Source organism: Bufo gargarizans, chromosome 6 (genome assembly GCF_014858855.1).
Source record: "Bufo gargarizans isolate SCDJY-AF-19 chromosome 6, ASM1485885v1, whole genome shotgun sequence".
NCBI classification, from domain to species: domain Eukaryota; kingdom Metazoa; phylum Chordata; class Amphibia; order Anura; family Bufonidae; genus Bufo; species Bufo gargarizans.
Window position 1 is genome coordinate 37,038,239 of NC_058085.1, and position 11,474 is coordinate 37,049,712.

The window sequence follows — 11,474 nt, forward strand, 5'->3', positions numbered from 1 at the left end:
TAGTGATATGGAGCATGCTGGAATAACCTGGGCATCTCCTGTATATACGGTAATTATATATGTACAGCTGGTATAAGTTATACATATTCTTGTATATAGTGATATGGACCATGCTGGTATAACCTGGGTATCTCCTGTATCTAATTATATATGTACAGCTGGTATAAGTTATACATCTTCTTGTATATGGTGATATGGAGCATGCTGGTATAACCTGGGCATCTCCTGTATATAATTATATATGTACAGCTGGTATAAGTTATACATCTTCCTGTATATAGTGATATGGAGCATGCTGGTATAACCTGGGCATCTCCTGTATATAATTATATATGTACAGCTGGTATAAGTGATACATCTTCTTGTATATAGTGATATGGACCATGCTGGTATAACCTGGGCATCTCCTGTATATAATTATATATGTACAGCTGGTATAAGTTATACATCTTCTTGTATATAGTGATATGGACCATGCTGGTATAACCTGGGTATCTCCTGTATATAATTATATATGTACAGCTGGTATAAGTTATACGTCTTCTTGTATACAGTGATATGGACCATGCTGGTATAACCTGGGCTTCTCCTGTATATAATTATATATGTACAGCTGGTATAAGTTATACATCTTCTTGTATACAGTGATATGGAGCATGCTGGTATAACCTGGGTATCTCCTGTATATAATTATATATGTACAGCTGGTATAAGTTATACAGCTTCTTGTATATAGTGATATGGACCATGCTGGTATAACCTGGGCATCTCCTGTATATAATTATATATGTACAGCTGGTATAAGTTATACATCTTCTTGTATATAGTGATATGGACCATGCTGGTATAACCTGGGTATCTCCTGTATATAATTATATATGTACAGCTGGTATAAGTTATACATCTTCTTGAATATAGTGATATGGACCATGCTGGTATAACCTGGGTATCTCCTGTATATAATTATATATGTACAGCTGGTATAACCTGGGTATCTCCTGTATATAATAATATATGTACAGCTGGTATAAGTTATACATCTTCTTGAATATAGTGATATGGACCATGCTGGTATAACCTGGGCATCTCCTGTATATAATTATATATGTACAGCTGGTATAAGTTATACATCTTCTTGTATATAGTGATATAGACCATGCTGGTATAACCTGGGCATCTCCTGTATATAATTATATATGTACAGCTGGTATAAGTTATACATCTTCTTGTATATAGTGATATAGACCATGCTGGTATAACCTGGGTATCTCCTGTATATAATTATATATGTACAGCTGGTATAAGTTATACATCTTCCTGTATATAGTGATATGGACCATGCTGGTATAACCTGGGCATCTCCTGTATATAATTATATATGTACAGCTGGTATAAGTTATACATCTTCTTGTATATAGTGATATGGAGCATGCTGGTATAACCTGGGCATCTCCTGTATATAATTATATATGTACAGCTGGTATAAGTTATACATCTTCTTGTATACAGTGATATGGAGCATGCTGGTATAACCTGGGCTTCTCCTGTATATAATTATATATGTACAGCTGGTATAAGTTATACATCTTCTTGTATAGTGATATGGACCATGCTGGTATAACCTGGGTATCTCCTGTATATAATTATATATGTACAGCTGGTATAAGTTATACATCTTCCTGTATATAGTGATATGGACCATGCTGGTATAACCTGGGTATCTCCTGTATATAATTATATATGTACAGCTGGTATAAGTTATACATCTTCCTGTATATAGTGATATGGGTCATGCTGGTATAACCTGGGCATCTCCTGTATATAATTATATATGTACAGCTGGTATAAGTTATACATCTTCTTGTATACAGTGATATGGACCATGCTGGTATAACCTGGGTATCTCCTGTATATAATTATATATGTACAGCTGGTATAAGTTATACATCTTCTTGTATATAGTGATATGGAGCATGCTGGTATAACCTGGGTATATCCTGTATATAATTATATATGTACAGCTGGTATAAGTTTGTTAAGGAAATTATCCAGCTTCTACTATGGATATAAAAGTGATTTTCATTTTATCTGTATACATGATATAATTTGCTGACATTTGAAAAGAAAACTATAGAAGAAGTGAACTGTGTGTGTTAAGATAAGATAACATTTGTACTACTCCTTGTAATTTTGCCTCTTTTGCTTAAAATTCTAAAACCCATTAGTTAACACATTTTTTGTAAAGTGAAACTTGAAAAATAACTAACCAATCAATAGATGGATTCAAAAGCCATTATTGAAATGTCTGTAAACCAATCATGTTTTACTTTGAGGGGTTACACCCTGTGAACTGTGTATAAATAAAGGGTGCAGGACACTTTCACTTTAGGGTCCTGACAAGGTTTTGAACTATACTCAGACTTCTGTCATTTTCCTCCGTCGACGTCATTCACCTGAACACGAGGCAACGATCATCACGTGGCTGACCTTTGGCCTGCCGCAACATTTTCTGGTGGAGACTGCGGGCACCATAACAACACTCCTAGCTGCAGATCGCGACACGGAGACCAGGACCCAGGAAGACCGCGGTAAGTAACCCATTGTGTTACTACCTGTCTCCTGAGCTCTGCTCGCTGTTCTGCAGTGTGGTGTGTGAACGTGGTGCCTGTACCGTGTTCTGGTGAATGTAATATTTCCCCTATATGTGCTAAACTGTCTTTAGGCGTATGAATGCACGAATGTGTGAGTGGCTGAGATAAGCTGAATCTTGGAGGGGTCTGTCCCTGCTCCTCCTGAGCCAAGCTGAAAGTCTAGAGCTCGCTGACTGGCTTGTCCGGTCCCTGTCTCTGGAGGCCTCTGGTTCTGGTGGAGAAAGGGTTGACAGACCTATACTGGAGGAGGCTGTGAGAAGTGGCAGTGTATAAAGCTGTCCAGTAAGTTTGGATAGGGGCCCTGCAGTTCCTTGTTGGTACCTGAAAAGGCGCCTGAGGTCAGGGGTTGTTCCAATGTTATGTCATACTGTGTGGTTTCACATGTACTGAGTGCCTGCTGATATTGTGTGAGGAAGAATTACTGCATTGCTGCCAATTCCTGTGCTGTACAGTGTATACATGCGTGGGTATTATGATTCCAGTTTGGATTGGGTGGTTGCAATTATAATCATTTGGATTGCAGTATTTGTTTGCTTCCTGTGCCATAGAAAGAACGAAGAGGGGTTTAAGGGGTTTCCAGCGAGTAACCCCAGAGAGGACGTATGAGTTACTCTGTGTGAGGGCAAGACTATATTGTAGTATTGCCATACCAGTGGATAGTGCTGCCTCGGAAGTGTGCCCACAGCACCACTGGTAGGAAAATTGGTGCCGCCTCGGAAGTGTGTCCACGGCACCAATAGTAGTGCCGCCTCGGAAGTGTGTCCACGGCACTACTGATAGTGCTGCCTCGGAAGTGTGTCCACAGCACTGTTGTAATTCACCAGGTGTGTGAGTACCTGGATAGTGAATTACAAGGAGCCACCCACGGGATGGGGGCTACACAGAGTAAGCGTTCCTCTGAGAAGGGAGCAGAGAAATGGGTCTCTGCAATTGATATTATGCAATGCGCAAAGGGCACTGAAGCAACCAAAGACTGTAGACAAATGCTAAAGAAATTAGGAGCAGGTGTGAATGGAACATTGGATGAACCAGTATGGCAGAAATTTCTTACAAATTTTAAGGGGTGGTTGGAAGACCATAACAAATATGACCAGGCCACAATGTGGTATGATGTAGCCCAGGGAATGACTTTGACTGCCCATAAGGCAAAAGACACTGACAAAGGGACTATGTATGAAATATGGGATGAAATTAAATTGCCTACAAAAGAATTAAACATCCCTTCTGAAGTACGGTGTATTATCCCCCATAACCCACAAAAATCTCTCCCTCCCACAGCACCACCTCCATATAAAAGCCCGGAGGGGTGGACTTGTCCTAATTGTGGACAACAGAACCCAGACACAAGAGTGAGATGCTCAGCCTGTGGGGGGTCCAAGCCACACTCTCGTGTGGGCTTATACCCATTAGTCAATAAGACCCTCCCCACAGTGAAAGCTGGGCAACTGGAAACACATGATTATGAGGTCTATAGGCCATGGACTCCTAGTGAGTTACTGGCTATGTGTAACACTTTGCCAGACCCCCGTACTGTCCCCAGTACTTTCCTTCGTAAATTGGAAAGTATCCAGACCGCATATAAAGCCACTTGGGCGGATCTGGAGAGTCTTCTAGAGACTAAAGGAGGGGAAGTACTTAAGAATCAAATGATGGCAAAAGCCCCTGGTACTGTCCCAGTGGATAAGGCCACAGACCAGTCAGGCCAGGAATTTATCATGGCCCTTAAACCCTGGGTAAAAGAGCAACAGGACAATCAGACTGACACTTTTATGATGCAAACACAAGACGCTAAGCAGACTGTAGCTGACTATGCCACAGCTTTAGAACAGCTCTGGCTTGACTATGGGTATGAGACAGGAGACAGTAAGGACATGAGACTACTAAAACATACATTCATGTCTGGATTAAAAGCACCCATACAGGATGCGGTGAAGAAGGCTCGCCCTGATTGGCGGACCTGCCAGTTCCCTGACCTAGTGGCCATAGCAAAGGGAGCTGAGCTAGACTTACAAAATAAAAAGAAGCCAATAATGGCTAACCAACCTTTTAAACCTAAGGGCAGGTTTCACGAAAGAATACCAGGTGGGGATCAGTCTCCACGTAACTGGGACCAAGTAACATGCTGGAATTGTGGGAAAAAAGGGCATTTTTCAGTCAGATGTCCCCGGAGAGGTCAGGCTACTGCCCGGACCTCTCAATGAAGTGACGGCAATCCTGTGAGTTCCCTCAACGTTAACTACCCCCTTGACGCAATCCCAGGTCCACAACTAATCATCACATCCACATGTGAGGACACAGGGAATTCAATTGACTTCTTGGTAGACACAGGAGCGGCCCATACCCTAATACAAGAAAAATATGTGCCTGAGGAGCTTATCTCCTCAGATTACATCTACTGTCAAGGGGTTGAGGGGACAACTGTTAAACTCCCACTAACAAAGCCTGTTAAACTTAATATTCATGATGCTGCATCTATTGTCACACGTGTGTTGGTAAGCTCAGATAGTCCATACAATTTGCTGGGGACTGACGTACTCAGTGCCATGAGGGCATCTGTGGATTTCTCTTCAGGAAAACCCCAAATTACAGCCCCTGTGTCTGAAGAGACTCTGTGTGCACTTATGTACTTAATGACATTTAGTGCCCCCTCTGCCTCTCAGAATACACCCCCAGATTGGCTGTCTGAAGTGCCATCACATTTGTGGGCAACTTCCAAGACAGATGTGGGCAGACTACCAGTAACTCCGGTGGTTGTGCAGCTGAAACCTGGCATTAAGCCGCCATGTGTGCGTCAGTACCCATTAAATTCTTCACAGGAAGATGCCATTGCAAATGATCTGGAAGAGCTGTTGGGGAAAGGGTTAATAATCCCTATAAAAAGCCCCTTTAATACACCCCTATTTCCTGTAAAGAAGAAACAGACTGTGAAGGGTCAGCCTCCAGTCTATCGTATGGTACATGATTTAAGGGCAGTGAATGCTGTAACTGTCATAAATACACCACAAGTGCCCAATCCACACACACTGTTAAACCAAGTGCCCATAGATGCCACATCTTTTTCTGTCATTGATCTTGCAAATGCTTTCTTCTCTGTCCCTTTAGATGAAGAATGCTGGCCCTACTTTGCTTTCACTTTTCGTCACAAGCAGTATGCATGGGTCGTTTTACCACAAGGGGCTGCCAATTCCCCTGATATTTTCTCCACTGCTTTACACTCTGTGTTGCAGTCCTGGCAGCCGGCCTATCCGGACACTGTTCTTTTACAATATATTGATGATCTGTTGCTTTGTTGCCACAGCTCTGAACAGTGTAAAGAAGAAACTTTATCTTTGCTTATTTTCCTTGCTGAAAATGGTTGTAAAGCCTCCAAGGAGAAGCTGCAACTTTGTAAATCTACTGTGATTTTCCTAGGTCACTGTATTTCTCCAGGTACCAAACACCTCACGACTGAGAGGGTTACTGCTATCCGGCAGCACCCCCTGCCAAGTACTCCAAGGGCTCTGCGTGCCTTTATTGGACTTGTCAGTTACTGTCGCCCCTGGATTAAGGATTGCTCTCAGATGATGCAGCCACTATATGATTGCCTCAAAGGAGAGACCTTTGAACTCACACCAGGAGCTGTGAGTGCATTTCATACATTAAAACTCACTCTCACCACGACACCAGCATTGGGCATCCCCAATTACAAACAAACTTTCACGTTGTATTGTCATGAGCAAGGGGGATTTGCCTCAGGTGTACTGACGCAGAAACATGGGGATCGTATGCGGCCTATAGCATACTATTCTACCAGTTTGGATTGTATTGCCAGAGCACTACCCACATGTTTCAGAGCTGTCGCTGCTGCCTCTGAATTGGTGCTAAAGACGGAAGACTTGGTACTGCAACACCCTCTTACCTTACAAGCACCACATTCAGTTGCTGAATTACTACACTCCACCAAACTGAAACATTTGTCTCAAGCCAGGATCACAAAATATGAGATGACGCTCCTCAGTCCCCACATTACCTTACAGCGATGTACTGTTCTAAATCCAGCTACTTTGATGCCAGTGGATTTAGAAGAGGAGGGGGGAGTGGGAGTAGTAGACATGTCTGATCCAGTTGCAAATCATAACTGTCATGAATTGATGATTGCAGAAACAAAAGGGTTACCAAATGTTACTGAAACACCATTAACTAATCCTGATGCTGAGTATTTTGTAGATGGCTCCAGATGGTGGAATGACGAACAAGGACACTTTGTCACCGGGTATGCGGTAATCCAGGATGGTAAGGTAATCATACAAAAACCACTCCCATCTTGTGCGTCTGCACAGGAGGCGGAGTTGAAGGCACTCACTGACGCATGTACAATGGGTAAGGGACTGAGAATAAATTGTTACACTGATTCCAGGTATGCTTTCAGGGTAGCACATGATTTTGGTGTTATCTGGAAAACTAGGGGATTTCTGACTTCCTCGGGCAAACCAATTAAAAATTCAGAAGCAGTACAGAGCCTCATAGAGGCTCTAGAGCTGCCCACAGAGGTAGCCATTGTTAAAGTGCCAGCCCATGTGAAGCAAGATGATCCGCTGGCTGTGGGAAATGCTCAAGCAGACCAAGCAGCCAAACAAGCAGCCGGTCTGCCGCTCCTGACATTGTTTTTTCCAACTATGCCAGATTTGTCGCTCTTGCAGGAATTACAGGCCCAGATAACGCCTCAAGACAAAAAGGTATGGATGGAGGCGGGGGCTACGAAGACAGAAGAGCTCTGGCAGGTAAATGGCAGAACATGTTTGCCTCGGAGTTTGTATCCGATGATGGCCAATTTAGCACATGGCCCTACTCATTTGTCGAAAGGAGCTATGAGCGCACTAGTGTTAGAACATTGGTTTGCACCTGGAATTCAGACCCTCTTTGAAAAGTTTGTTCAGGGTTGTCTTACATGTGCCAGACATAACCCTGGGAGGTTTGTAAAGACCCCCAAGAAACACACTCCCAAACCCTTGTACCCGTTTCAAAGAGTGCAGGTGGATTACATCCAGCTACCCAAGGTGAGCACATATGAGTATGTCCTTGTAGCCATTGATGTATTCTCAGGCTGGCCAGAAGCTTGGCCAGTAACTACAGCTACAGCCAAAAATACTGCTAAGAAAATATTGTCAGAGGTAGTCTGCAGATATGGGATTCCAGAGGTAATAGAGTCAGACAGAGGTACCCACTTCACTGGGGAGATAATGGGACACATACTGAAGACCCTAGGGATCACACAAGCCCTGCACACTCCCTATCACCCGGAAAGCAGCGGAAAGGTGGAAAGACTTAATGGGACAATTAAATTAAAATTGCAAAAGTATTTAGACTCACACAGTTCTATGAACTGGGTAGAAGCTTTGCCAGTAGTATTATATGCCATCCGCACTACTCCTACTGGACAAGAAAAGCTTAGTCCGTTTGAAATTTTGTTTGGTTCTGCACCAAGGACAGGGTTATATTTTCCACAGCAGCTGCAAGCAGACTACTCTACCCTGACTTCATATTTGGTGGAATTGCATGAACATCTGTCAAAGGTGCATTCACGCGTTTTCTCTTCTATACCAGATCCTAATTCTCTTGAAGGTACACATTCTCTAGTTCCTGGAGATTGGGTAGTCCTGAAGAGGCATGTAAGAAAGACCCTGGAGCCAAGGTTTGACGGTCCATATCAGGTGCAACTGACCACACCCACCGCCGTCAAGCTGAACGGGAGACCAGTCTGGGTCCATGCAAGTCACTGCAAAAAGGTTCTGAAGACAGACAGTCACGAACAGGAAAGCAGCCCTACAGTTGTAAATCCAACCAGTTGTGAGAATAACGTGGATCAGTAGACCATCACAATGCATGCAATGCCTTGCCTGTTTCTTTATATTCTATGTTTTTGTGCGCAGGTGAAAGGAGGAAAACATACAAATTCCATTTGGCAACTACATCAACAGACTGCCAAGCAGCTGAATACTACTGACTGTTGGATATGCTCTCATATCCCTGCCAACTACAAGGGAATCCCTCTGATAGGTGTTCCAATCTCTATGAATGATTTGAATCTCACAGACTATAGCTATGATGTTCAAATAGATGTAGATCACACCTCACATAATGCTGTTTCTGATCAAGGGATATACTTAGAGATTACTGGTATAATCTCTCCGCCCACTATATGTTTGGGGCCTATGTTTGTGAACCATATAGCTAAGATAAAGGGCCGTTTTGTCAGTTTACCACAGATATATGTGGGGGAAACAGATTGTAGAAATGCTACTCTGATATTCAATATGGAATTTAGGAAGACTTCATGTGACATAGTTAATACTAACTGTAATAGTTTGTGTTTCTGTCCAACTATGAAAGTTTCTTGTGCCCCAAGGTGTGCCTGTCCAGAAAAGAAGGACAAGGACAAATGGACTTGTAAGACGAAATTGTATGATAATATGATATGGTTTCAGGGATGGCTGGGACATCACGGCAGGATGATTCCCAAAGTCCTGAAACAAGGACTATATTACATTTGTGGTAACAGAGCCTACTCATGGCTCCCTATGGGGGCATGGGGCAACTGTACCATAGGAAGAGTTGTCCCAGCCATCAGACGACGCACAAACATTTCACTTACTGATGCCCCTGAAACTCTTCTTGGGATGACTAGAAACAAACGAGAGTTATTCACATCAGCAGATAAAGCCTGGATGTGGTTCCCTTCTTGGACAGGTTGGGGAATTGAGTTAGCAAATAAATTAAACAAATATGCAAATATCATGGATGGAATTATTAATGAGACCACAAGTTCAATCCATGCCCTTAATGAGGAACTGGCACAAGTCAGGAAAGTGGCTCTCCAAAATAGGATGGCCTTAGACTACCTCCTAGCTATAGAGGGTGGGACTTGTGCTATCATAGGAGAAGAATGCTGCACCTGGGTTGAAGATTCACATGATCCCATAGAGGCCCACATGAATAAGGTAAAGGAATTGCAACAAAAAGCTAGAGACATAGCTAAAGAAGGATGGAACCCCTTCTCTTGGATGGGGTCTATAGGTGTCTGGTTCAACAATATGATCTCTGATTTACTGAAGCCCATAGTGGTAGTGATAGGCCTGGTTTTGATACTGCTAATTGCTTGGAAATTACTAATGTTGTGTATTTCTCATTGCAGTAGGGGAAATTCCCTCCCTTGAAAATAGATGACACAACAGCCCTGGAGATGACAGTCTGAAGCTCCTGTGCTGCGATGTATCCCTAGTTGCTGTTGTCATCCACTTAGATAGTGTGTTTGTGTGTAGTATGTGGTTTTAATAAAATGTATGCTTAATCAAATGACAACTACTAGACAGGCTGGAATCGATGCTTGCATCGCATGGTCTATGCAGCTTATCTGTATACTCTGTGAAGTACGGGCTGTCTAAGGGGTCATTTGTTTGTTTAGGCAGGTTAGTAGTTAGCAAGACACACATGATACAATGAAGCCTTCAGAAGGAAGAAAACGTCTACCACGTGAACAGAAAAATGAAAAAAAGGAGGGAAATGTTAAGGAAATTATCCAGCTTCTACTATGGATATAAAAGTGATTTTCATTTTATCTGTATACATGATATAATTTGCTGACATTTGAAAAGAAAACTATAGAAGAAGTGAACTGTGTGTGTTAAGATAAGATAACATTTGTACTACTCCTTGTAATTTTGCCTCTTTTGCTTAAAATTCTAAAACCCATTAGTTAACACATTTTTTGTAAAGTGAAACTTGAAAAATAACTAACCAATCAATAGATGGATTCAAAAGCCATTATTGAAATGTCTGTAAACCAATCATGTTTTACTTTGAGGGGTTACACCCTGTGAACTGTGTATAAATAAAGGGTGCAGGACACTTTCACTTTAGGGTCCTGACAAGGTTTTGAACTATACTCAGACTTCTGTCATTTTCCTCCGTCGACGTCATTCACCTGAACACGAGGCAACGATCATCACGTGGCTGACCTTTGGCCTGCCGCAACAAGTTATACATCTTCCTGTATATAGTGATATGGGTCATGCTGGTATAACCTGGGTATCTCCTGTATATAATTATATATGTACAGCTGGTATAAGTTATACATCTTCCTGTATATAGTGATATGGGTCATGCTGGTATAACCTGGGCATCTCCTGTATATAATTATATATGTACAGCTGGTATAAGTTATACATCTTCTTGTATACAGTGATATGGACCATGCTGGTATAACCTGGGCATCTCCTGTATATAATTATATATGTACAGTTGGTATAAGTGATACATCTTCTTGTATATAGTGATATGGAGCATGCTGGTATAACCTGGGCATCTCCTGTATATAATTATATATGTACAGCTGGTATAAGTTATACATCTTCTTGTATATAGTGATATGGAGCATGCTGGTATAACCTGGGTATCTCCTGTATATAATTATATATGTACAGCTGGTATAAGTTATACATCTTCTTGTATACAGTGATATGGAGCATGCTGGTATAACCTGGGTATCTCCTGTATATAATTATATATGTACAGCTGGTATAAGTTATACATCTTCTTGTATATAGTGATATGGACCATGCTGGTATAACCTGGGCATCTCCTGTATATAATTATATATGTACAGCTGGTATAAGTTATACATCTTCTTGTATATAGTGATATGGACCATGCTGGTATAACCTGGGCATCTCCTGTATATAATTATATATGTACAGCTGGTATAAATTATACATCTTCTTGTATATAGTGATATGGACCATGCTGGTATAACCTGGGTATCTCCTGTATATAATTATATATGTACAG

General features: G+C 41.9%; 1 protein-coding gene across 3 annotated transcripts; it reads left to right on the forward strand.

Annotated features, from left to right (window-relative positions):
- Window positions 1–2,380: 2,380 nt before the first annotated feature.
- Window positions 2,381–10,080, forward strand: LOC122941432 (endogenous retroviral envelope protein HEMO-like). Of its 3 annotated transcripts, none has more exons than XM_044298683.1 (2): window positions 2,381–2,588; window positions 8,235–10,080. In XM_044298683.1, the coding sequence occupies exon 2, from the start codon at window positions 8,510–8,512 to the stop codon at window positions 9,842–9,844; it is 1,335 nt and encodes a 444-aa protein (XP_044154618.1). In that variant the 5' UTR covers window positions 2,381–2,588; window positions 8,235–8,509; the 3' UTR covers window positions 9,845–10,080. The 3 variants fall into 3 exon arrangements, with proteins under 3 accessions (XP_044154618.1, XP_044154620.1, XP_044154619.1); XM_044298685.1 differs by lacking the exon at window positions 2,381–2,588 and adding an exon at window positions 6,990–7,010; XM_044298684.1 differs by lacking the exon at window positions 2,381–2,588 and adding an exon at window positions 7,275–7,411.
- The last annotated feature ends 1,394 nt before the right edge of the window (window positions 10,081–11,474 follow it).